Here is a 26,520-nt window from a genome sequence, read left to right on the forward strand (position 1 = left end):
CTTTCATTTATTTAACAGTAAAAGTTGAAAACTAAAATTAGAAAATGATGACGGCAACCATTGAGATATTTTTCTAACTTTAAAATATTTAAAAAAAAAACTATAAGGAATACCCAGAAAATATATGAATACTATATTTTTGAACAGAAATAATTTGTTAGCAGAGTAAAGTTTGATAGCTATTATCAGAAAAGGGTCGAACATTCAACTCATTTCTTCAACAGATTATTTAAATCGTCTGCAGACTAGACCTAAATGGAGTAAGGGAAGCGAAGAGTTTAAAGAAAATGAAGTGGTTTTAGTGAAAGGTGAGGATATTTCAAGGGTACTGAATTGGGTACTGAATTCAAGGGTATTGAAATCTTGCTAAAATAATTAAGGTTCACCCAGGCGATGATAATATAATTAGAGTGGTGACATCAAAAACAAATAAAGGTATCGATAAAAGACCTGTAAATTGTGAAATTATACATTTAATTCTAACCAACTTTAAGTGATTTTTGTATTATATATTGCACTGTAGTTTATGTCTGTCGTTTGTATCTGTTGAATATTGTTTATTTTTGTGAAATTGTCAAGGCGGGTGGCATGTTGTGCCTAGCCACTGTAAAAGCGGCGCTGTAATCGCAAGAAAGAAAGTAAGAGAGACCGAGAGTGTTAATTGTGGAGGAGAGAGTGAAATAAAAATGTGAAAGAAATTCAGTCCATCTGTGGTTTCACAATTTGAGATGTATTTAAAGATTGAGAGCTATCGAGAGACAAAACACCGAGGTTGTTAAATTTTTATGATCTGCTGGACAAATTGTTTGTCACCGCGTGATTCATTTGGTTTCATAAGAAGGAATAGACACCCCCTTTTTATGAAAAACAACTCGGTCTGCAATAAATTGTTGTTTTAAAGGCGAAACGATGATAAATTCTGCTTGCTAGCATTATCAACAGGAAAGGATTTCTTGTAAATATTTATGTCTCTTTGCTAGTCCTAAATAGTTTGAATGCAAAATTCTATCCTCGAAGACAGGAAAATGAATTAATAGTAACGAAGACAATTATAGGTTATTTTATATTATTGCCCATTGTTGAACTGCCGACCCAATTTTTGTCTTTACGACTACCGTGTTCAACTCCGTAGCCTTATAATTTTATCCCGAGCATCTCTTTGGGAGGCGAATGTTCTATTCCCTTAGCCACCATTGCTCTAACTACAGATTATTTTTATTTTATAACCGTCGTTGAACAGCCGGCACAATTTTTGGGTTTACGACTACTAATGTTCAACTTCGCAGCCTTGTAATTTTGATTCTAATCCGGAAGACAAGGGAACTCTTCGATCAAATATTGGGAGAAATTTGCCTTCGTGGAGGACTTTTTGATGAAACCAACCCGCATTTGCGTTACATGGTGAGAAAAACCTCCCACGGTTAGCCTGACAGTAGGGGGACTCTAACCTCTGATCCGTCTACCACTGTCTATTGTCAGCCCTATGGTCGGTGCGAACAGGGTGCGGAATTTGCTCCCGGTTCACTTCATTGGAAGGTGAACGTTCTCTTCCCTGAGCCACCACGACTCATTGCATGTTATTTTACTTTATAGCCGTTGGTGAACAGTCGATCTGAAGATACGGCTACTAATCTTCAATTTCGTAATTTGAAATTTAGAGCTCAACCTAGAAGACAAGGAAACTCCTGGATCTAGCATTAGGAGAAATTTGGTTTCGAAGAGGACTTTTTGATGCAACTAACCGCATTTGCGTTGCATGCAGAGGAAACCTTCCCATAGTTAGCCTGACGGTAAGAGGACTCTACGCCATTATCCATCTACCACTGAGGATAAATTAAGTAACAATACAGGTTATTAGGGAGTTACCATTATAAAATCGGGAGGGGGAAAAACCTTACTATATAGTTATTTTTATGGTAGTTAACGTGCAGATTTTTTTAAGGATTATTTTTCTTAGCTTTCACATTGTTATTTTCAATTTTCGATTACATTCGAGTGTGAAAAATTATAGCAGCATAAAATACAAAGCCTCTCGAATTATCGGGAGTGTGCACAGTTTGGCCTGTTTAGCGCACTCGAATTAACACGAGCGGACAAGTTAAGGGGTTGATTGACGACCCGTTTTACATGAAATAAGCTTTCTAAAACGATTTATTGATAAATTCATGAAATTCAACAGAATGCATGTTTCTAATGTAGCGTACTTGCATTTAAAGTTTTAGCTTACCACGCGGAATAATGCATTGTTATTCCATTACCCATCAGTATTTTGACAGTCCTAAAAGACAAAATAATTTTCGTATCCCTCCCCCCTTATGATAGACCAGTCAGATTGCCAAACTAAGTTTGGTTCATCCGTTGATAGTCTAGATAACTTCAGTTTAAAATTTAATGATATTAAATGAATTTTAAAACTAATATATTTTTAAAATTACCACATTATAAATTTAATCTTTAAGTGTTTTTTGTAATTCAAAATTCATAAATGGCATGCGTTGGAATTTCATACTTTTAATGGTTCAGGGTCTCCCTAACTTTTGAATACTTTAAATCTTATTGCTAAGTATGAGAAATCGCATGAACTAAACAATAATTAAATATTCTATTAAGTATTTCTTAAGGAATTAAGGAAATGCCGGAAAGCGTCACTTTTATTTTGTTAGGGTTAATGTATATGGCCCATAATAATTTCTATTGAACCATAGCTTTTCCTCGGTCAAGAGTTATGTTATAACATACCACATACACAACTTGTTCTAAATCAGACTGTCAGATACGACTGGTAGGGTTAAGTGGTGCGAAGCCACAAACTGCTAGTTCCGTGGGTCCTGAGTTCACAATTAAAAAACTATATTTAGTAAAAAAAAAATTGTGTATTTATTTTTATGAATTGAAACGTATACCTAAAAGTATTATTTTTTCTTTTTCTAACTGTATTAATTACAAAAAACGTTAAAATAAAGATATTGTTGCTTAGATACTATATATATATATATATATATATATATATATATATATATATATATATATATATATATATATATATATATATATATATATATATGGTTCTATATCTTCCCTTACGATTATTTTGCAATTTTCAAACAAGGTCAAGTGTTAAATTATAATATAGCATACCAAAGGAAATAATTACAAACCAATTGGGGGGGGGGGCAGAATATGGGGTAATATGTAAGAATGTATGTGTACATTTCTTAATGCATCAAATGGAAAAATTGTTGCTCATACATTGTATATATATAATGCCTTAAATCTCCCCTTAATATTAACCTAGAACTGGGTGTTATATAACAATAGACCATAGATTATCAACCTTTTTAACGTTGTCACCTCCTTAAGGAGGAAAAGTCTTTTCAACACCCTCCTTTGTGAAAATCCAGTCTTTTAAGGTTTAAATTTGTTTAGTTTTCTTTTTTTTTTAAATTAATGTGTACGTTAACTCGATACTTTCATCCCGGAGGGTAATCGCAGTCTATTTGTCAAAATCAAAATAAATACGGTAACGGAAATTAAATTTAATAGTAATTTACTCTTAATGAAATAATTAAAAAAGCACCCAAAAATAATTTTTTACGTTAAAAAGTAGTATCAACGAAACAATCAAGTAACTATATCAGTATAATGTTCGGTTCGATATTTTTAGTGAGGTGAAGACGCAAGTCCCTTAAAAAGGTAGAAATAGCTGATTTTGTAGGGACGTGTTTGACGTGTCGCCCTTGACCATTAGCGCAGGTGTCACTAAAATCGATAATGACGCAAATATGATATGAGAAGGGTTTGGAATATTCTTTTTGGCCTACTTTTTAAGTGTTCCGCAGTGGACTGATCGTTACGACACGGTTCCCAGCAGATCACCGAAGTCAAGCATTACTGGCTGAGGTCAGTGTGCGGGTGGGAGACCACTTGGATCAGTCTGCGTAGGGACCGAGGGTGTGTGGTATTGGTCCTCGTTAAACTGTTCCACCGTAAAGTGCTCGAATTCGCGTGCAAATCGTCGGGCTGCCGAAGCGAGGGTGCCATCCCCTCTGCAGAGGATCGAAATTGTGATGGCATGTCTTGGGATCGTACTCAGGGATGTTTCCCTGACAGTCGCCAATAGCCCATTGGGCATCTCTAGTGTGACGTAAATGAACTACTTTTTACAACTACAGCAACTACTTTTTAAATACACTATTGTCTATTTGAGATAGAGACATTTTTCTCCCTTGCTTTCTAATTAATATCAAATACTGCATTTTAGGGGTCATTTGGCGGACACTTTAATGATTTTTTATATTTTTTTGGTACTCATGAGAACTTTCGTATTAGTTTTAAATCGTTGCATATGTGCCAAAATTTCTAATAATATATACATATGCTGAAGAATGTATATTAAACATCTTTAAAAAAAGTTTTATTTTGTCCGCGTCAGCCTAGATTATTAGCACAGGTGTCGCTAAAATCTATTCTTAATCTATCTTGTTAATTAATCTACATTGTTCTATTTTTATGTTATATACGTCGGCTGTTTTGCAAATAATTGCAGTGTTTATGTTTATAATATTTCCATTTGGAATTTATATGTATATCATGTGATTCTGAATAAATTCTTTAGAACCTATTTTAAAGTAGCTGATTTGATTTGATTTGTTCATTTACGTCGCACTAGAGCTGCACAATGGGCTATTTATTTTATTTTACTTTATAACCGTCGTTGAACAGCCGACCCAATTTAATGGGTTTACGACTACTAATGTTCAACTCCGTAGCCTTGTAATTTTGAACCAATCCAGAAGACAAGGAAACTCCTGGATCAGTACCCCCAGAGGTTTTGATTTGTTATGGGAACATGGAGGACTTTGAGACTCGACAGATTTAACGTGCATCAGTCACCATTTACTACACGGGGAGTCTTCGGCCGGCGAGGATCGAACCCACGACCTCTTGGACTTGGACCCAGCGCCCTACCGACCAGGCTATCCCGGCCTACAATGGGCTATTGGCGACAGTCTAGGAAACATCCCTGAGGATGATCCGAAGACATGCCATCACAATTTTGATCCTCTGCAGAGGGGGTGGCACTCCCGCTCCGGTAGCCCGACGACGTACACGCGAAGTCGAGCACTTTACGGTAGAACAGCTTAACGAGGACCAATACCGCACACCCTCTGTCCCTACGCAGACAGATCCAAATGGTCACCCACCCGCATATTTTTTTTTTAAAGTAGCAGTTTTATAAATAGACCAATAGAATTATAATTTCTTTATTTGCATCTTTTTGCCATGATAAAACATATTTTTATTTGTCTCGTATTCCCTTCCGTATTAAAATGTATCATACATTACTGCTTAAATGTCGTCGGGAAAACCCTGAAAAGAAATATAATATTACATTATTAAAAAAAATCCAGCTTTTTTATTTAATTTTTATTTGTTATTTTTTTTGTAGATGAGAATAAATTAAAGACGAAAATGTGTTCTTTTTACTTGCACATTACCACCAACTTCCTGTTCTCTTTTCCTCAGAAAATTCTGAGAGACAAGTCTTTCGTTTGTTTTCATATAGAAAGTTATCCAACTTCCCTGAGAGATGGGGGGAGACAAGAAGACTGTCCTAGCTCCTACCCCATCATATCAACACCTACTAGAAAGCTATTCTAGGTGATTATGATCGTATTCATGTTGCCACACTTTTTCAGACTGACTATAATAATGCATGCACTTTCTCCGCATTCAATAAAAAAAAAGTATTTTGTTAAGCGTCACACCGTTTAATGTAAAGAATTTTATTTTTAAATTACTTGGAAGTAGTGAAGAACTAAGTTTGATCTGTCAATCTTTTTTCTTTTTTTAATTTGCTCTTAAATAGCGTATATACTTATATATGCTAATAAAGTCAATTATAATAGCTCATATACGAATTAAAATATTAAAATGGACTTGTAATATCTACCAAGTTGTCTTATGAACTTCAATAAGGAGGACCTCATTCATTCTGCAGTTAAAGCGCAAGTGCTATTTCCATCAGAAATAGTTTTTCTAATCATGAAAAGACACAATTTTTTTTTTAATATAATAAAGAAAATTAGGATCAACAAAATGGACATACAAATCAGGACTTTAATCTCTGCTCTCGTCCGAAACGTTCGTCTTCCTGTCGAGGAAATTTTTTTAAAAAAACGCGACAAAAATAAGAATTTATTCTATTACGCCGAATTTTATTTACTTGTTAGTTTTTTTGTATCGTTATAGACGCCGCTATCTCCAAAATTGTGCGATGGAGGAATGGCAAAACTGCACAGCAACTTCTTTAATCGACATATAGCGCGTTTACATTATAACGAAATTTATAATACTGCATATTCAATTTTCTGTTGTTTTTTACAACTTAAATAATAAATGTTCTAGAGCCGATATGGCTTCTTTGATAATTGATTCCTACTGATGAGACTTGGGTTCGAATTCCCATGTTAATTCATATACTGTTTTTGGTTTGCACAGTTCCGACATACAATACTTGCATTAGTAAAGATAATAATCTTGCCCTCGAGCTAACCATTTTCATGTTTTTTTTTTCTTTTCTTTCTTCAAATGTAAAGCAAATGTGAGCTTCTTTCAATTCTGATGTCCTCCATGAAAGTGAATTTGTCGTAAAACTTTACAAAAAGTTCTCTTGTACTCTAAGTTTGGTTCAAAATAGCAAAACTGCTGGTTTTAGTGTTAAGAGCAAAATTCATATGTATGAATTAACACCAGTACTAAAATAAAAGTTAACACCTTAAATCTTGCAATAAATTAATCTTAATCAATTTTTTTTTGTTAATATTTATTCACTTATTTTTGGTAAAAGTTAATTCTTTTTTATTTATTTAACAAGAATTTTGTATGAAATGAAAAATATTCTCATTTAATCATTTAGAATTAACTTATTTTTGTTTTGTAAATGTACATACATTGCATTCCCCTTCCCTTCCTTTTTCATTAGTAGTCAATAATACACATTAAATTTAATATGTTTTAAAATTTAAAAAAAAACAGTTAAAAAATTCTTAATTTAAATAAAATATAAATATAGTAACTTTTTTCTTGGAAATTTTTAGCAACATATATCAAAACTAGTTTAGTATAATTTTAATACACTTTCCATTGGTACAAATATTTATTCTTTAAACCAAAATTTCCTTTCGTATTTTTGCAAATTAAAGTACAGTGAAAGTTTGATATTTTTTTATTTCCAATGAGCTCCACAATCGGTCTTGCCGATGAGCAGACCTAGTGTGTTCTCCAGGGGTGGCATCCACTCTTTCAGGACCACCACAATGGGTGAGATACCGTTGGTCATGGTAATTTGGACGTCTAGTTTCTGCCACACTAGATGGCAGCACCGAGACTCTATTTGGATGCTAAAGTGCACTAGGAATTTAATTTTGCCGGAAATGCCAAGAGCCAATAAGGCACTCCAGGGATCTTTTACATACCGCATAATCATACGACTTGGCCGCTGAGGATTTTCTGCATCCCGAAAATCCGGTGTCTGGGCCGGGGATCGAACCCGCAGATTTGGGCTCAGAAGGCCGGCGGCACCCATCCACTGAAAGTTTGATATATCGAGATTCATATTGCGAGATGTCCGATATTACGATACCTTCAAAACATTAATATTTAAGGTACAGAAATTCTTTGTTTATAACGAGTTTAAAAAAAATTAGCTTTCCGCAATAGCGGCTTTGGGGAAAATGCATTTTTCTTTTATTAAAATTAACGAAAAATGACAAAATAGAAGACGCTTTTATTTACTTATTTCCGATATTAATATAGAAAGTGAACATCATTTAACATTATTTTCCTCTTCCAATCATAATCCTTAAAGTTTTCAAAGCATATATATATGAGGATAACCACCAGCTAAATTACCTTTCTATATAAAAATGAAAAAATCTTTTACTATTATCAGCAATATTGACATATACTTCAAATAAATCTACAGTGCGCAAAAATTAAATGAACCCACTGGAATAACTTTTGATCTAAAGTTCGGATCTTCATGTTCTAGGACTCGTTCTTAATGGTTCGAGAGGGTGACGTCAAATATACTAATTAATTTGTGCAAACGATATTTTAAGCTAGGAAATAAGGCATAAGGACGTACTTGTACTTTCTCTGATTAAACATACCTTTTTTCGACGAACTAGGATTTCTGGCCCTTAAAATATAGTAGCTTCAATCAGGAAATATTGTTTTAACAGTTTTTTCAGGAGCGCGTTTGAAAGTTTGGACCCTTTAATGTTAACTTTAGTTTTTTCGTAGTTCATTATATTTCCAATTTTTTTTAAGCGAATTGAAAAAGTTTTACATTAAATTCCAATCACATCAACCAATTCCAATTCGTTTTTCTAAAGTTAATTTCATGTAAAAATATAACTTTTAGTAAACGTTTATTATTATTTTATTTAATGAAAGTCGAAAAACTTTAGAAATGCAAGGTATAAAATTTATTCATCATTTGAAAGAATGCAGTTTTAAATGTCAAAATACAAAATTTAAGCAAAATCGGTCAAATAAATCCTGAGAAATAAAATAAAAACTCATACTTTTCGAAATTTGGTCTCCTAACTCATTAATTATTATTATTATTTTGTCTATTTTTGCGACTTAAAATTCTGAACTATAAAAGCAAAAGCAAATTTAAATGGTAGAAGAAAAAGGTGTTTCTCATTGATATGTGGTAAACAATAATTAATTAATTGTGTGAAAGGTTATTCGGTGCAGGCGTATGCCAATATGTAATAAGCTTCTACAGGGCGAAACGGAAATTTTGGTGAAAAGTCTGCTTTCAGCTCTGCAGAGAAACGAAAACATAGGCAGACAAACAGCAGCCATATGTGGCATTTATTTTTAAAATGTAAGTTAGTTAATATTCGTTTCTCGGACTCAAATTTAAAATTTGTGAATTGAAAAATCATTACAAATTTCAACTATATTTGTTTGAATTTTATTTTTTAAGCCGATGGAACTCACTCTTTTTCTCAAATGGAGAAATTAGCATTTTACCAAACATAGATGTTCACTTTGAAAGCATCTTCGAAGCGAAATGGGAATCATAAGGATAAATTTTAAAACTCTCTTTGTATTTATTTGCAATATATATTAACATAAAGTCCCCTGATTAGAATAGTCCTTTTATTGTTCCTAAAATTATATTCTGTAACAATTTAAAAAAATTCGAATTTTACAATTTAGCGGGCATAACCATTTCGAAGTTCTCGCAAAGCGGGGCATCATATCCTTAGATAGAATACGTGGATGCAAAAAATGTACTTATAACTTTATTTTCAAAACATTTAAATGATTCAAAACCCAATCGATGCATATAAAAATAACATTTTCATATCAAAATGTTCCTTAAATGCTTTGTTAAATGTGCATGAAAGTCCATTTTTTTATTATCGAATAATTTTTACTTTATGAGAGTCAAAAACGTGGAAATTGTTTGAAATGACGGTGACTGCTGCAACTATTTTTCTTTATCGCAGAAGTAATTTTTAAGCTTACAATGTGTGGTAAATTGCACCATACAGTACAAAATACATCGATAACAGAAAAAAATGCGATTTAAATTGACATTAAAATGAATCTGCGCATAATGGTATCAATATTAGTGATTTTAGATTCTTAGAAACACATTTGAAAAATATGTGAGAAAAAAATGTAAAGTATAAAATTCGTTTTAATTTAAATATTTTGAATTAATTTGTTTGCGGCCCCCTTTCGGAGGGAGGGGGGCTTGACCCCTTGTTGGACCTTCTACGACAGACGACTACAAACGAATACTGGTCATTCTTTACGAAAGAGCCATTCATTTCCATTAACCTTCCCTCACTTGGCGATTATCATGGCTCATACTGAACTGCCAATCTAGTCTATGGTTTGGTCGATAGTATGGTGACGTCCATAAGAAGGGGGAATCAGAGGGATTTGGGGAAACGACCCTGACACGTAAATTAATAACCAATAATTATTAAAAATTGAATTTTTTTTCGTGGAATTATCTTAGCAAAAGCGAATTTTACGATTGTATGTGAAAAAATTTTGATTCGTTAAAAAAAAGTTTTTCTGATAGGGAGAAATACGCAAAAGCAAAGTTAACATTAATCCAAGCTTTCGGTAGCTCTCCTGGCATATTTTCCAGATTGCTACTATACGGTATAGTCTAACTATACCGTATAGTAGCATATAGTATATATATTACGGTATAGTATAACAACTAAAATCAAGTCTTACCATGTGAAAATTCAATCATTGAATCAAAAGTTATTCTTGGTGTTCCGTTTTTTCTTTTCTTTTATAGCGCAATGTACATATAATGTACATGTGTATGTATAGCGTGTTTGTACATAGCGCAGAAAAAGCAAATGCTTTGAATAATTCAAATTGCAATCGTGGTATTATTTAAACATCGCATATACATTTCAATCAAATTTTGTATTTTCTTTTCCGAAATAACATTTTATAATGATGTGAAAATCCATATACATGATGTATAATGCATGATATGTAATACCGAATGTTATAATATCGGTATATAATAAAATGCTCTTCCTCCTTCATCCTTAATTTTCTCACATCGCGGGAAGTTAGGAAGTTAAAATTTAGGGTAAACAGAAAAATTTTAAAAGTTTAAATTCGATATTTTGTATTTAAGGGGTGATTATGAGACAGAGGAAAAAATATAATATACACAAGTTGGTAATTGGTATTAATTATTATTTTTATGAGTTATCAAAATTATGACTAATGCGAAATAAATACTCAAATTTGGACCACGTGTTCTTTATGGGAGAATAAGAAAAGCTAAAAGAAGGTTACTTTCAGGTTTTTATAATTATCCCAATTACCCCATTAATGCTAAATAACACGTTTTTACCAAGATAGATATAGATTATGTGCTTCTTATGAGACAAAGGGAAAAAAATAAAAAAGGTACAATTTTGATATTTTATAACCATCAGGGTAATTAAACTGTTCAACAGTTATGCTAGATAACATGTTTCTTCAAATTATACCCTTGTACTTAGCGCAGCATAGCCATTTCCGGCTTTTATTCCATTAAACCGTAAAGAGGTGATTCATGGTAGTGGACGACTATGTAGAACCTTGAATCGATGAGTTTCGTTTGGCAGATGAACTCGCCATCGCAAGCAGGTCTGAAAAAAATTTTAACCCTTCGACTTGAATTTAAAATTCTAGTGCTGAGAATTCAAAGGAAGCGTTGAACTATGATGCAAAGCTGGTCACCGCAGATGGCTCTAAAATTTGGACCATTCACATATTCGAATTTTTCGTATTTAGTGTGAATAATCTTTCGCAGCAATGCTGCCGAAAGCAACCCGAACCAACAAGGAGTCAAGAAGCTGTAAGTTCCTGCAGATAAATGGTGAGGAACAATGTGGAACCGCGAAGCTCGGAGTTCGTGTAGGTAGGTCAGTGTTTTCCAAACTTATGACTTTTGTGTACCCTTTCTAAATTTTTCGTAACGCTGTGTACCACTAATACAAAAATGAATGCATTTTTTACTATAAAAAAATTTCACAAAAGTTAAAAAGCACAACTGGCAGTTGATACCACTAATTATTAACTGTCAACTCTGTTTGATTGATTTGATTTGTTCATTTACGTCGCACTAGAGCTGCACAATGGGCTATTGGCGACGGTCTGGGAAACATCCCTGAGGATTATCCGAAGACATGCCATCACAATTCTGATCCGCTGCAGAGGGGATGGCACCCCCGCTTCGGTAGCCCGACGACCTGCACGCGAAGTCGAGCACTTTACGGTAGCACAGTTTAACGAGGACCAATACCGCACACCCTCGGTCCCTACACAGACTGATCCAAGTGGTCACCCACCCGCACACTGACCGCAGTCAGTGATGCTTGACTTCGGTGATCTGCTGGGAACCGTGTCTTAACGATCAGTCCACTGCGGGACCTGTCAACTATGCAAAAATAGCCATTAGAAAAATACGTAATCGTAAATTTTCATGGCTAGTTTTATTTTTAGATAAATTTTTTTAAAATTTTCGTTTGTTGCAAGATATTTCGCATAAGAACGCGTACCCCAGCTAAACCGTTCCCGTAGTCCTGGGAGTACGCGTACCACACTTTGGGAAACACTGGTGTAGGTGGTCCAGTTGTTCGCCGAATCAGACTTTCTTTTTCATATTGGTGAAAATTATGAGCGAATATACACTAGTGAAGAACAGTTGCTTTATCTTCATAATTATACAAGTTCAATGAGCCTAAGTTGCTGTAATGACCGATCTTTTTAATACCTTTCCCCTGTAAAGGGGAAAGGTATTGCTGTAAAGACCGTTTTTCTATAATCTTTTTAATTCCCTTTTCTCTCCCTTTTTAAAATTGGTTAAACGCAACGCATTGGTTTTTCGCAACCCTATTAAACTTTTATTACTTCAATCACTTATTGCAGTAAGTTTATTATACCTTACTGTAGCTCATTATGGGAAGATTTCTGTATCCTGATCTATAGCTAAATAAGTTTTCAGGCAGTGGCCCTCTAAAAAAAATAACATAAAAGGGGGCCTACTGAAAGGATATTACTCATAGCCATCCTCAGACAAACTTCTACTTGTCTTATTTATTTATTTTAGTTTGCAAATTTGAAATAAATTTATAACTTTGATGATTATACGAACTAAGGTAGACAACGTTAAAGAGCACAAAACTATTATTTAAAGCAGACAGCTGTTTCGGATGCTCAAAGGGCAACCTTCATCAGTGCAACAGTCTGTTGCACTGAACTGTATTTTTTTTTTTCACTACAGCGCGAGAACGCGAGAATCTCGCTTATTTTTTTCTTTTCTCGCATTAAAAAATTATTAACGCGAGAAGATCGCACACTCTATTAATCAATTTCAAAGCACTCAAAACCGAATTAAGACAAAGTATCTTATACAAATGACTGATAAACATTTGAGCAACTTAATGAGAAAAGCTGATGAAAAAGTAGATATAAAACGTTTTCCATATGATGATGCAGCAAAAATATTCAATGCTTTAAAAATTAGAAGATGTTAAAAGTGTATTATAATTAAAGAAAAAAAAAATTTCCAAGTCTATTCGCGTTTTTTTTAATTTTTAGAAATCTCACTTAACTTTTTGAGATCTCACCCTGTTTTTGAGAAAGGGTGAGAAATTCTCTCTCATTTTTTTTCTGTAATGAAAACACTGATATTTTATACCATATAACTCAGCTAGAGACTGAAGCTTTAAGTGGTGTTAAGTGAAAACTCTAATATAACATTTCTTGTTCTTATAAAACAGAATAATGTCTGTTTTTTTTTAAATTTCTAATACATGGTCACTGATTTTGCCTGTGAATAATTGCAGTCCTTACAATTTATGCAAATTCTTAAAAATATTTATTTATTATTATTTTTTTTATAGAATTGTTAAAATTGGAGGTGAGTTTTATCATTGAATAGCTTTTTCTGGAGTCCTTACGCATGGCAGGGATATCCGTAATGAGTGTATCAGCACCCATTAATGATCATGTTGCCGTTATGAATTCTTACAGCTCATATGTATCAATGCTCCAAGATCCTGTTGCAAGTAAGTTTAATACCTAATTAGTCATTGGGAATTGAAAAATCAGAATTTATTTTCACTTAAAAATTTCTCATTGCAATTTAGTAATAGAGATTACCTAGATATATTTAGCACTGAAGATGTACTTAATGAATAACTATATATTTATGGCTCATGTTTTTTTTTTATTTTGATAATGTTTACAATTCTCATTCATTGATATTCATAAAAATAAAATAACCTAAGTAATATACTTATCAGTAAATCTTGCTTATCTGCATCAAATACAAAATTATTCTTCAATATTTTTTTGTCTCTTTTTAAACATAACTATATACCAATAAATAAATCATTGTATTTATCTGCACTTGATCAAAAAGCATACTTAAATATTCTTACTTCTCATTTTTAATTTAATCCTATCCACATTTCTTTTTAAAGCAAAACCTTGATCAAATATATTTTATGTATCTATTGTAGTAACCTGCAATTATAGCTTATTTTTTATTTATTTATCTATCATTAATTCACTTAAGTTTATTTATCTATCATTAATTGCTATTGATTTTTATATTGCAAAACTTTAATTTTCTCTTTTTCTTTTCTATTATAGAGGATGAAAGTAAATTGAAAGCTTTGCAAGAATTAAGTGGAGAGGTTGAAGTAAGGTTTTAATTTAATATAGTAAAATGCTGTATTCATAATGTCATTTTATCGGGTATTCTAAATTAATTTTTTCAGTTTCAGATATGACAGTTTATTTTTCGTAATTTCACAAGTTATATATGCCACAATTGAAGTCATTGTGCCATTAAGTCCAGCATTCAATTCAATTTTGACTATGGAATTACAGGAACCTTTTAAACCCCACCCCATTTTCTAGTTATTGAAATTGGCCTCATATTTTTTGGTTTAATTTTTCACTTTTTTGCCAATTTTTTTTTTCTTTTACATTAAATGTAATTGGCAGTTTAGTTTACCAATAAACGTATTTATTAAAAAATTAACGTTTTAGTACCAATTGTATCAAGGTCATTGAATTTAATTGAATGGCAAATAAGAATTTAAATTTTAAGAATTAAGAAGCATTAAAGTGATATGTTTAGCTCAAAAGCTTTTTAAAAACTGTTTCAGCAAGCTGAGACATAAAATCACTATTTATCTTCCCTCCAATGTTAGTATTAATAGACTATTAATGGTAAACATGTTATTAGTTTCATTACTCTAATGAAGGAAAAAAAAATATTTATTTTAATACATCACAGTTTGAATTTGATAGTTAAAGACTAGAGGCACACCATTGAAATAAAGCATACTATGTTTATAAAATTATATATATATATTTTTTGAAATAACAAATAAAAATAAAAGAATTTGAATAGATGTTTGACTAACAATAATAAAAAGAATAATATTTAAATAAAATATTTATGTTATAATTTTGTAATTAATGTATCCTTTTATATTTTCAGACTATTGTTAGCAATCCACAATATCCTTCGATTTTATTTTTGATCATGCTATAATATAGTCATATATAATATAGTCATATATATATATATATATATATATATATATATATATATATATATATATATATATATATATATATATATATATATATATATATATATATATATATATATATATATATATATATATATATATATATATATATATATATATCCTTTATTAATTTTTATTAACATAGCCAATCCAAATTTCTTTTCCTTTACTCTTTTATATTTTTTTATCTATACATTATCAATTATTAGTTAGCATAACTAATAATGAACACAATTAATAGTCATTGATATGGGTTTAAGATACCAAAATTTGAACAGTATTTAAAAAAGTAATCCCTTCGTTACAAATGTTTGTAGGTTACGTTATGTGTGTATGAAATCAAACTCATTTTAATATCTTGACAGAACAATCAGGTTTTCTCTATTTACGCTTGATCTCAGTTTGTTTTTATACTCAAGACTGCTGTTTTTAAAAATTAGATTAAATCACTGTTAGTAATTGTCCTGATAATCTTGATGTTTCTGATAAAAAGTATTTTATCTGTATTTGTCCTGAATTTTATGTGTGTATAGAATATTCAATTTTCCAGGAATAAAAATGCAGATTTTTGAAAAAGTAGATTTAAAGAATGGAAAAATTTTGATCCAATATCTTTTTTTTTTTTAATGCTTGTCAAAGTCACAATATTTGATAGTTCCAATATAGGGACTGTCTATTGATTACTTACATGGCTTAGATATTTAGGCCTTACCCAGAGGATTCATTGTTTCAACCTCGTTGGGAATTAAGTCATTCAATGAAAAGGAAAATTGATAAGCAATTTTGCAACATCAAATTTTTATGATGTCGATTTCAAGGGTGATATGCTTACTTATTATTTTCACCAAATACATTAGAAAATCTTGTAAGATTTCCCAGTTTTGTCTAAATTTTGATTGTTTTCTTTCATGTGATTTCAGTTAACAAGCAGTCATAAAACTTTTAAATGATGGGTTGGAGGATTGCTTACAAAAATTAGTGTTGTACGTAAACATTAAGCAACATATTCATTGCATTTTAGTTTTGAGATTATTGAAACCCTACTTTAATTAGATTAAAGAAATCTTCAACTCAATTACGCATTTGAATTATGTATTGGTATGAGTAAAATATTGACGAATTAATGCTGTTCATTTTTTTTTAATGCTACAGTCCCATCAAATTTTCCATGTTTTGATTTGGAACTATTATTTGTTTTTCTGTATTGATAAAATTATTCTGGAAACTGTTAAAACGTTTTGCTATGAACAAGTAATTTTTTTGCTGTGAAATTTTATTTTGTTACTATTAAGTAGAGTAAATTATACTTTTTAATTAACTGTTCCAGAAAATGCTCTGCTGTTCCAATTTTATCCTGTTTTTATTGATGTCCTGATTTTTTCTTTGGCCTGCTACAAAGGCTGCTTAATGTCTTCAGCTTGGGCAATGTTTGTATTTTATTTAATAATAATGCATAAAGACTTTTTTTTAAATTTAAAGGTATTGCAGTTTTTTGTCTATTCAAGTTTTTAGAGATTTATTAAATGTTTTTAAATTTACTAGCAAATAGGATATTCCATATTTTCATCATATAATTTCAAAATTAAATTTGAGAACTCTACTTCTTGTTATATAATATTTTGAGCATGAAAATTTGTCTGTTGTCTAATATTTTATTGACAATTTATTAAAAATATAACATATCAGACCTAATTAGAATTTTAATATTATGATAAATTGTCATGAAACATACATATTTCACTGTGTATTACAATATTTTTCAAATTTAATTATTGACTTTGGTCAAGTTTTTGTTAACCAAACAAAATATAAAATTATCATTGTTGAAAATTATCATATACTCAATATGTATTCAAATTTACTCAATATAAATCAAATATTGTTATCACAATGGTTAAGAATGAATGTTTTGTTGCTCAACTAATATGATTCTTGTTGTTTTGAAAATATTTTTTAAAAATTATTATTTAATTATATATGTTAATTTGCTTTTTTATTACGATTTCCTTAAAAAATATTTCCACTGAATTGTATTATTTTTTTCAACAACTTTGTGAGACAATTTCAGAAATAATTCACTTTCTCCCTACGAATAATCATTTGCTACCTCATAGCAAACCAACCTTGTCTTTAATGTTCAAATTATTAGAAGTAAGTGACAACTATCTTCTGAATATATATATTTAAAAAAAACTTCTTTTATTAATAAGTCGTTTGTAAATCAGCCAGCAGTTATGTATAATTTCAAATAGTAACAATTATCGATCAATTTAATTTCCCTAACAGTATAGTCAGAACAAGAACTTACAGTATATTTTTGTTCTGCATGCATTGTTATTTGTTGAGTATAATTGAAATACATGAAAATAAAGAGCATGGATCTAGAAAAGTTTAAACTTCTAGTAATTCATTTTTATAAGCCATACTGTGTGATTAAAAAAGTGCTCTATTTTACTGAAATATTGGGTACAAGCTGAAATACTAGTACAAAAATTGTGCAAAGTAAAGTTTATTTGATCAAAATTTTGAATAGCTGAAAATATTTTTTGAAAACTAAAAATTTTCTTCTCTAGCATTATTAATTTACTTCTCTACATTTTATAATAATAAATAGAAGATTAAGAGTTTGTATTTCCTTAAAATTGTGGGAAAAGAGTGGGGCTTTTTATTACAGAATTTAAAGTGAAAATAAAATTTGACTTACTGTGCTTCATCTCAAAACCGAATTCACTTTAGAGAACAACTTATTTTATTTATTTCGTGTATTTTATATCGTATTCATAATTTTTATCCGATTTCATTCCTACCCTTTAATGTGATTTTATTCATACCTTTTATCTGATTCTATATACAAACTTATTCCATTTACAAACTTATACAATTTTATCAGTTATAATGGTATGACAAATAAAGTGGTGCCTGTACTTTGTCTATTGAACTGTTTTACCGTATTGTTTGGCGCAGCATGTCCTCTTTTAGACTTTGTGCCACTAAACCATACATTCAATTCAATTCTCAAAACCGAATTTTTTATTTTAAATACTTGATAATTTTTTTTTAATTTTTTCAGAAATTACCTTACTACAAAAGATTGATGTTTACATCTGAACAGATTAGCTAATAAAATGTTGCTATTTATAATTTTGTTGCTTTTATAAGAACTTGAAGAGAAATTATGCAGATTCCTTTCTCAACATATATTTCCTCTATATGTTCAATGTTAGAATTTTGTGACTTCTTCTATACTGATTTTATTGCTGTTTTATTATTATTCAAGTATTCATATCAAATATTCATATTTCAGTTGGAAAATGAGGAAAACATTAGTAGTTTTTAGAATAATCATAGAATTTCATAAGGCCACCATGCAATGTGGAGGTAAGAATGTGTTATTTATATGATTTATCATTTTCAATGAATTTGCTTTTGTATTAATATATTTCACTGTACAAATTCATTGTATTAATATATTTATGTGTACAGATTCATTGAAAACTATTTTATTATTCAACTTTTGTAAATTTTTGCATTATATTGAGTGGAAGGTTTTTCTATAGGTTTACTAACTTGCATTTGCATGGGGAAAAGAATATTGACTTGAGCAGATGTCATTTAATAGCATACATAATACTACAAGTTATTTATCATTTTACATTACTCTAGCTTCTATTTTTTTTATTAATGCATCTTAAACTAAATCTTAAAATAAAATTAATTTTTTTTTTAGATTTTTCATTTGTTTGATTAATTAGTTATTTAGCACTTAAAAGTTCAAATGTCGACTTCCATTACATTGATAAATGCTTCTGTGAATAATTCTTGATAAAATGAGGGAAGGAAAGAATAGAGGAAAGAGAGGAAGATAATTCTGCAATGATTCAATTTATAAATAAACAGAGGATATAGAAACGTTGCAGAGGATTAGTTCTGCAATGAATCAATTTTTAAATAAAGTTTATTGGCCTATAATTTGCAATATAAATGTTAATGATCACAAGGAGTGAACTCATTTTAAATTCTCTGTACAGAAATTTCTTGGCAAATTGTTCCTAAAATTTTTTTGTTTTAATTTCTCAAGATTTTTAATAGACATTGCTTAAAAGAATTCCATATTTTTTTGCTTTTACTAAATGAAAAATTCTGAGGAATATTGTTTTTCCAATCCAAATCGCTCTGATCCTTAAATATATATATATATTTTTAATTAAAACGAGTCTTAATCATAAATTTATTTTTTAAATATCATAAAATATTTTTTTTGCACTAAATTTAAATGAAAGTCATAATGAAAAAAAAAAAATATTGTGGGCTCTTTTTAACTTTGGTGTGAATAACTCAAAATATTAGGGGATGTGAAATATCAATGATTCCCCCACAACACAACAGGACGATTTTATTAATACTTTGAATTATTTAAACTTTTTTGACTATTTTAAAGTCCAATGTGAAAGAAACCTTTAAAATTTTCATGATTTATTAAGTAGAGAAAAATAAATTAAAAAAACAATTATGGAGAAATATAGAAATACTCTCAATTCAGTGTTTATAAGTTTCTCAATTCATTGGTAATTTGTTCTAAATAAATCTCTTTAATGTAATTAAAACCTCTTTTTTTTACTTCCATGGGTTAAATACTTCTGTTATTCACTTATTTTATATTGTTCATTTTGGTATTCTTCACCATCCTGTTAAACCACAATATACCAAAACATCAAGCATATTAAAATAAAACTTAACTGAGTGAGAAATCTAAGGGTTGCATGCAGTGATGTGAAAATAATGATATATTTAAAAAATTTAGCTATTACTAACACCTCTTCAACTTACAACAAATAAAAAAAATTCGTGAAGAATAGCATAATCATCGTGTGACTTCAAAGCAAAAGAAAGCATGTAAAATATTAATTATGATATGGTTGTGTCGCTTGAAAATAGGGTTCAACAAATTTAAATCTATGTATTAAAATAAAGTAGATTTCATCATAAATTTAATAGCTTACAAATATTTTAACTGAATGCAATTTTCTGCTGTATTTTTTTTTAAAGAAACTATATTCTTTTTAATTTTCTTGTTGAAATTTTACGAAACATTTATGTGTTTTTTACTTCTAAAATTTTAATTAAAAATGATTGACTGTGGATGCCTTTTTTTGTTGTGTGTGTTATTTATTTAATCAGAATTGGTTTATGACAAACTCTTTATTGAAGAAGAAAAAATATGGTGTATAAATATTTAATTCTCTGCATTGTTCAATATGAATACATTTTTGTGATTATAAAACAAGCTCCACCTTTATTGTGATAACATATGAAATTATAATAATTATATGATGTGTTTACCATATCATATAATTATCATATCATATAGCATCATGATATTAATTATGATTATATGTATAAAAGGCAAAATATTTGAAAGAGCAATAGTATGATGTACACTACCGGTCAAAAGTTTGCGAAAATTTTGAAATCTACAAAAAAAAGGTCTAAATTCAAATGTTCATAGAACTGCGAAAAATCATTCAAATTGTATGAAAATTTTATATGCTCTAAAGTGAACCCTCTACTGTTAGTTACATATGATCAAATTGCAATACTTTGTTTCTTGCGAACTGAATCCAGCTTTTCCTCATGGGTTGTTTCTATGGTGAAAGAAGTTGTTAAGTTTGAACACTTGCCAAACTTGCAAAAAAAAATTTTTGTATTTTCTGCTAATAGAAAATAGTTATTTGAACCATTCTATGCAAGCCCTCAAAATTTCAGATCGATTTGATTTTGTTTGACGAAGTTATAGAATTTTGAAAAACTTGTGTACTTTTCTCAATTTTTGATCATTCCACATATGCGGTCTTTTGGTCTATACATCTTCTACCAAAGAACTTTTTAATTTTAATGTTTTCTATATTTTCAAATAATTAATATTGATTATAAAACAAATATTCTTATTCATTATTGCAATTATTGTTATTACAAAGAATTTTTTATGAATATAATTAAAACATTATCTCATAGATGTCACATTTCATCGAAAATTTGTTTGTTCTTGCAAACGATGCTCTGATATTTCGAATCGAAATCAGTTATGGGACATTTTACAACAGGAATGGAACTTTTTATCACTTGAAGTGATAAATGGTTTGTTAGAACGAATGCCACGCATATGTAAGGCTAAAATAAAAGCAAAAGGTGGATGGTTCGAGGAATCAAAGACTTAAATGTTAATTTATTTAATTACAAAATACGAATAAGAATATGTTAAATATTTGACCTGTTGTAAATAAAATAGTTTAGTAAAAATGCAAATTTTTTATACTATTGTTATTATTTTTTTAGAATTATTTATGTAATTATTGCCATAACTTTTTATTTTAATTTAATGTAAAGTAAAAATATCCCAACAAAACTAATACATATAAGCAATAAATATAAACAATAATAATTACAATAATGAATAAGAGTATTTGTTTTATATTAAATATTTATTATTTGAAAATATAGGAAACATTAAAATTAAAAAGCTCTTTGGTAGAAGATGTATAGACCAAAAGACTGCATATGTGGAATGCTCAAAAATCGAGAAACGTACACATGTTTTTCAAAATTCTAAAACTTCGTCAAAAAAAATCGAATCGATCTGAAATTTAGGGGGCTTACATATAACGGTTCAAATGACTATTTTCCATTAACAGAAAGTACAAAAAAAGTTTTTTGCAAGTTTGGGAAGTGTTCAAACTTAGCAAATTTTTTCACCATAAAAACAATCCATGAGGAAAAGCTGGATTCAGTTCGCAAGAAACAAAGTATTGCAATTTGATCATATGTAACTAACAGTAGAGGGTTTACTTTAGAACATATCAAATTTTCATGCAATTTGAATGATTTTTCGCAGTTTTATGATCATTTGAATTTAGACCTTTTCTTTGTAGATTTCAAAATTTTCGCAAACTTTTGACCGGTAGTGTATGATTATTATTAGTATGATTCTTAACAGCATCATGAAATCGATTGGTTACATTATCATGCTACATACTGATTGCGTGAAGAAAATATATTCTAAATTGTAAAAAATGATTAAGCTGTTGTGATTTTCCAATTATTTTTAGACACAGATGTTTCTGCTTTATGTAAAGAATACTTACAAAGAACTGCCTAATTACTTGCATGGTATATTTGAAACACGGCCTACTCGAAAAGTAAAGGATTTATCGGCAGCTTCGTTGGAACCTTCATTGAAAGAAACATTTACCATAACACCGATTCAAATTCAGACAAGTGAAAAAAGGCCCAGATTCAACTACTGAGATGGTGAGTAAGAATAATTTTAGAGTCTGTGTATCAGTTTTTTTTTTAGTTATTAAAATAATTATTAGTTCATATGATATGAAAATTTCAAGTCTAAAGTTTCAAGTTTTGAAAGCCTTTTTAAATGCATGTAGATTAGATTATTGTATTTTTTCTCTTTCATTTCCTGAGTAAGCAATAAAAATAGTTATTTGGCTAAACCATTGTAAAATTTAAACTATTTGACGTAGCTTTGGTAATATTTAAAAATTAGCTTATTCACAAGTATAAAAGGGTTTCCATTCCTAAAAAAGCCTTAAATTTAAATATGGTTTTAGGAGCCCATTAAAAGGTCTTTTTTTTTCTTTCTAAACCTTCTTAAAGCTCATTCATATTTTAATTTTGAGGACTTCAATTTCAATTTATAATTGTTTTCATTATTATTCTTAGTGCTATTAAATTTCAAAAATTATATTCAAGTAAGATAAAAAAAGTTATGAAGTAACTTCATTTAAAAATTTAATGTGAGGAGCATTTTTTTCGTAATTTAATTCTAAAACATGCTTGGAATCTTTTTTCTTGCTTAGCTAATTCGAACTTCAGGTCAATTTTTAGTGGTATTTACTTTAACATCGCTTAAAAAAATCATATATGCATGCTTTCAATCTGTATAAGCTTTCAAAGTTAAGAAAAATTTTACTATTATTATAATAGGTGCACTACCTTTTGACCTGAGAGGCCACATGCACATCAGATTGACCTATGAAGGGTTGCATGCCCAAGAATTTAGACAGGCATGTTGACAGCAATTATAGGTAGTAATTGTTTTATAAACATCATTGTTCTAGGCACTAAATTCTTTTTATCAGTTAACCTTGTAATATATTTGCAATAAATTAAATACTTTTAAATGTTTAAAATTAAAAACTGATTACCCAGGGGAAAAAAACACAATCAGAATCAATTTATGAGAAAAGAACAGATAATTAGAAATAAATATTAAAAAAAGGAAAAATTCATGTTTTTTTTATTACATTACATAATGCAAAAGTCCATTTAAACATACATTTTAACATTAAAAAATTTTAACTTTCATAGAATTAAATTTTTAAAAAAATAAATATTCTACTTTATAAAATAAATGCCAGTAAAATTCTTTTATCAATGGAAAGTTTGTAGGGATAAAAATTATTAAAATTAGAACAAAACCCTTTCAGTGCAAAATAAGATTCAGCATTTAGTAGGGAATATACTCCAACTTTAAAACATTAATTTTAAATAAATTACAAGAGAATAGGCTGGAAGAGAAAAGAAAACATTAATTTTGATCTTAAGAATCTATTTTTTAATTATTATTAATTAGTATCAATTTAATCTATGGATTTATCAACTTAATTACATGAACTTACAGAGCTACCTATGATTGTAATTATACTAACTTGTAATTATACTATTTTAGAATAATTAGATACAGTACAAACCTTAGAAATCAAACTTTTTAAAATTTTTATTTAAAAGTTTTAATCTTTTGTTCAATGTCCTATCCCACAGTTTTGAATTACATATACTTATTTAGCTTTTTTTGTTGCATTTTTAATACAAAGTTTTTAAGAGTAAACTTTATCTAAATTAAGCTGAAGATATTTTAATTTAAATGATAACAATATTATAATAATATTTTAATTTTTATGAAAATTAAAATATTGTTTAGAAAGTCAGGCATTGTTAATCTTTCACAGTATAAATGTTAAATTTAATAAATGTGAAAGATTTACATACAATTTCTTTTGACTACAGATTGCATAAAAACATACATTGTGTGGTTTTTACATTTATGATATTTTATAATTTTTTTTTAAAACATGCAGCTGACTTAACTGTCTTTAATTACATATTCAAGCTAAAAAAAAAAGGAGTTAAATTTAGAATTTGGAAATTTACTTTTCAAGCTAAATTTTATTATGTTTCAATTTGAAAGACTTACAAAAATTGAAAAATAACCTTGTTAAGTCATTGAAAAGACACTGTATTAGTGTAATATTTATTTAACTTTCAGCATTACCTGTGTCCTTTTACATTGGGTTAGTTCTCTGCCTTGGAGATTTTGGAACTTGCTCTTAGGTATTCTAGCTATATAATTCAAAAACAGATTTTTTTTTATTTGCTTTAATTTTGAGATAAAGAGTAGAGTTATTAAATTTTTTTTTTATTAACAAACAATTTTGTATTGAATTAAAATATTTTAAAAATAAACTAATTTTTTATGCAAGTATTTCCAATGGTACACAGACAGTTTTTTATTTTATCCTTTTCAAGAAAATTAAAATTCATATGAAACTCAGAAATTGAAAATTTGATTGATGCATTTTAAACAGAAGGATCAATCAGTAAGAATGTTCCTTAGGTTTCCAAAAATCGTGATTTGTATTTCATTATTTTTTAAAATTTTGACTGTTTTTTTTTGTTGTTTGTTTTTCTTGATAGAATTGTTTAAAATATTGTTAAAAAAATTATTAGATTAAGAAAAATGATGTCATGTGAAAAATATGTACTGGATCATTGAAAAACTCAACTTTCAAATTATTGTTTACTTTTCAGAAACCGAAAGGACTTAGAGCAAGCTCCAAAAGCTCCCTGTCCCTGAACTCACCCATCCTTTTATAAATGTCATACTTTGTTGCTTATAATACATAATGAAGGCATAACAATTTATTGTATCTATAAAGTTAAACTGATAGCTCTCTTAACCAAATTAATAGCATGGTTCTTCAGTTTTATGTGTGTTTAAAGAAAAATGTTATACTAAAAATTACAAAATTACTTTTTTCTATACTTCCTAGCATTAAAAATTGTTACTTTGTGATTTTTCTTTTTTTATATTGTTTATATATTTGATTTCTTTTACAGGTTTATTTAATCCCAATAGCTACTATGTCCCTAAAGGCACTGACAGAGCTACCTGTAATTGTTGTCTTGATGTACCAGCTATATAAAATGAGTGTTCATAAAGATGTCGAAGAATTTGTGCCATTGATAGTGACAACTAATACTTTACAACCCACAGCTCAACAGAGGAAGCAGTTTTCAGTTGATAATGATCATAGTCAGTATTTACATAACTTTTGATTTATCTAGCATTGACTCTCATATTTGCTACAATAGTATTTGTTTTATTCAAATTTTCTAGTACCTAAATAAAAACTAATTTAAATTTAGCAATGTGAAATATCACTAAAATATATAATTTTGATTAATTTCAGAACAATCATGAAAAATAATTTCTAATTTTATAGAAAAACTCATACATCCCATAAAGTTTCAATTAATTCGCAACGATAAAGTATTCTCTTTGATAAAATGCATCTCAATGTGGATATATAATTTTCTAATTCTTATTCTGTTTGGATCAAATCATCTAAACTTAGAATATAATTTTTTTTAAATATCTTACAACCAGCTCATAATTTAGTTACAAAATAGTTAGCCTGAGAAATATTTGTCAATATCACAAAAAATTTGACATTTTGTAATCTTTTTCAAAAATAAAAGCTTGTTAATCTTTTTTTAATTAAAACAAATGTTGTATCCAAATGAAATCAGATTTATTTTATTCGTCTCAGTTTTTATTCTTATCCTTGATTGAAGCTGGAATGTCTTTTCTTTTTCTTTGAAAAGGTTTGCAGCAAAAATATTGCAAAGTGTGAGTAAGTTTTTTTCTAAATATCTTAAAACGATGTCATATATTCAACTACAAAAATAGTCTAAGGAATATTGATGATATCGTGTATATCATATTTTATTACTTTGTTACACTAATTAAAAATAAAGCTTTCTTAATTGAAACAAACATTTTACTATGGAGTTCAATGTAACTTATTAAGTTGATCAGCCCACTAGATATACCAAGACTATAATTAACACCACTCTTGTATCACCTTTTAATATACTGACCACTTCTCAAACTAGGTACAAAAATTGGTACATTACAAATGGTCAACTTGCATGATTTTTGCTGTAAAATCTATTTTATTGATTTTGATCTATGTTTTATCTTTGACACCCTTGTCAT

At 29.1% G+C, this 26,520-nt stretch overlaps 1 protein-coding gene across 9 annotated transcripts in view; it reads left to right on the forward strand.

Moving 5' to 3' along the window:
* The window catches only part of LOC147806776 (transcription-associated protein 1-like), a 65,158-nt gene that overhangs the window by 20,194 nt on the left and 18,444 nt on the right, over nucleotides 1-26,520 (forward strand). For 5 of the 9 annotated variants that reach the window (XM_087167192.1, XM_087167193.1, XM_087167194.1 and 2 more), the window contains 6 exons: nucleotides 13,464-13,628; nucleotides 14,218-14,267; nucleotides 16,498-16,597; nucleotides 18,475-18,548; nucleotides 22,274-22,475; nucleotides 25,359-25,554. Coding sequence is in view for 8 of the 9 variants with exons in the window: in XM_087167194.1 (XP_087023320.1) it covers nucleotides 13,523-13,628; nucleotides 14,218-14,267; nucleotides 16,498-16,545 (204 nt within the window). In the remaining variant the exon portion in view is untranslated. Of the gene's footprint in view, nucleotides 1-13,463; nucleotides 13,629-14,217; nucleotides 14,268-16,497; nucleotides 16,598-18,474; nucleotides 18,549-22,273; nucleotides 22,476-23,165; nucleotides 23,267-25,358; nucleotides 25,555-26,520 lie in introns of all 9 variants that reach the window. The other 4 variants (XM_087167196.1, XM_087167190.1, XM_087167195.1 and 1 more) reach the window with 2 other exon arrangements.

This window comes from Parasteatoda tepidariorum, chromosome 7 (assembly GCF_982258835.1).
Source record: "Parasteatoda tepidariorum strain Cologne lab strain chromosome 7, Ptep-v5.0, whole genome shotgun sequence".
In the NCBI taxonomy this organism is placed as follows: domain Eukaryota; kingdom Metazoa; phylum Arthropoda; class Arachnida; order Araneae; family Theridiidae; genus Parasteatoda; species Parasteatoda tepidariorum.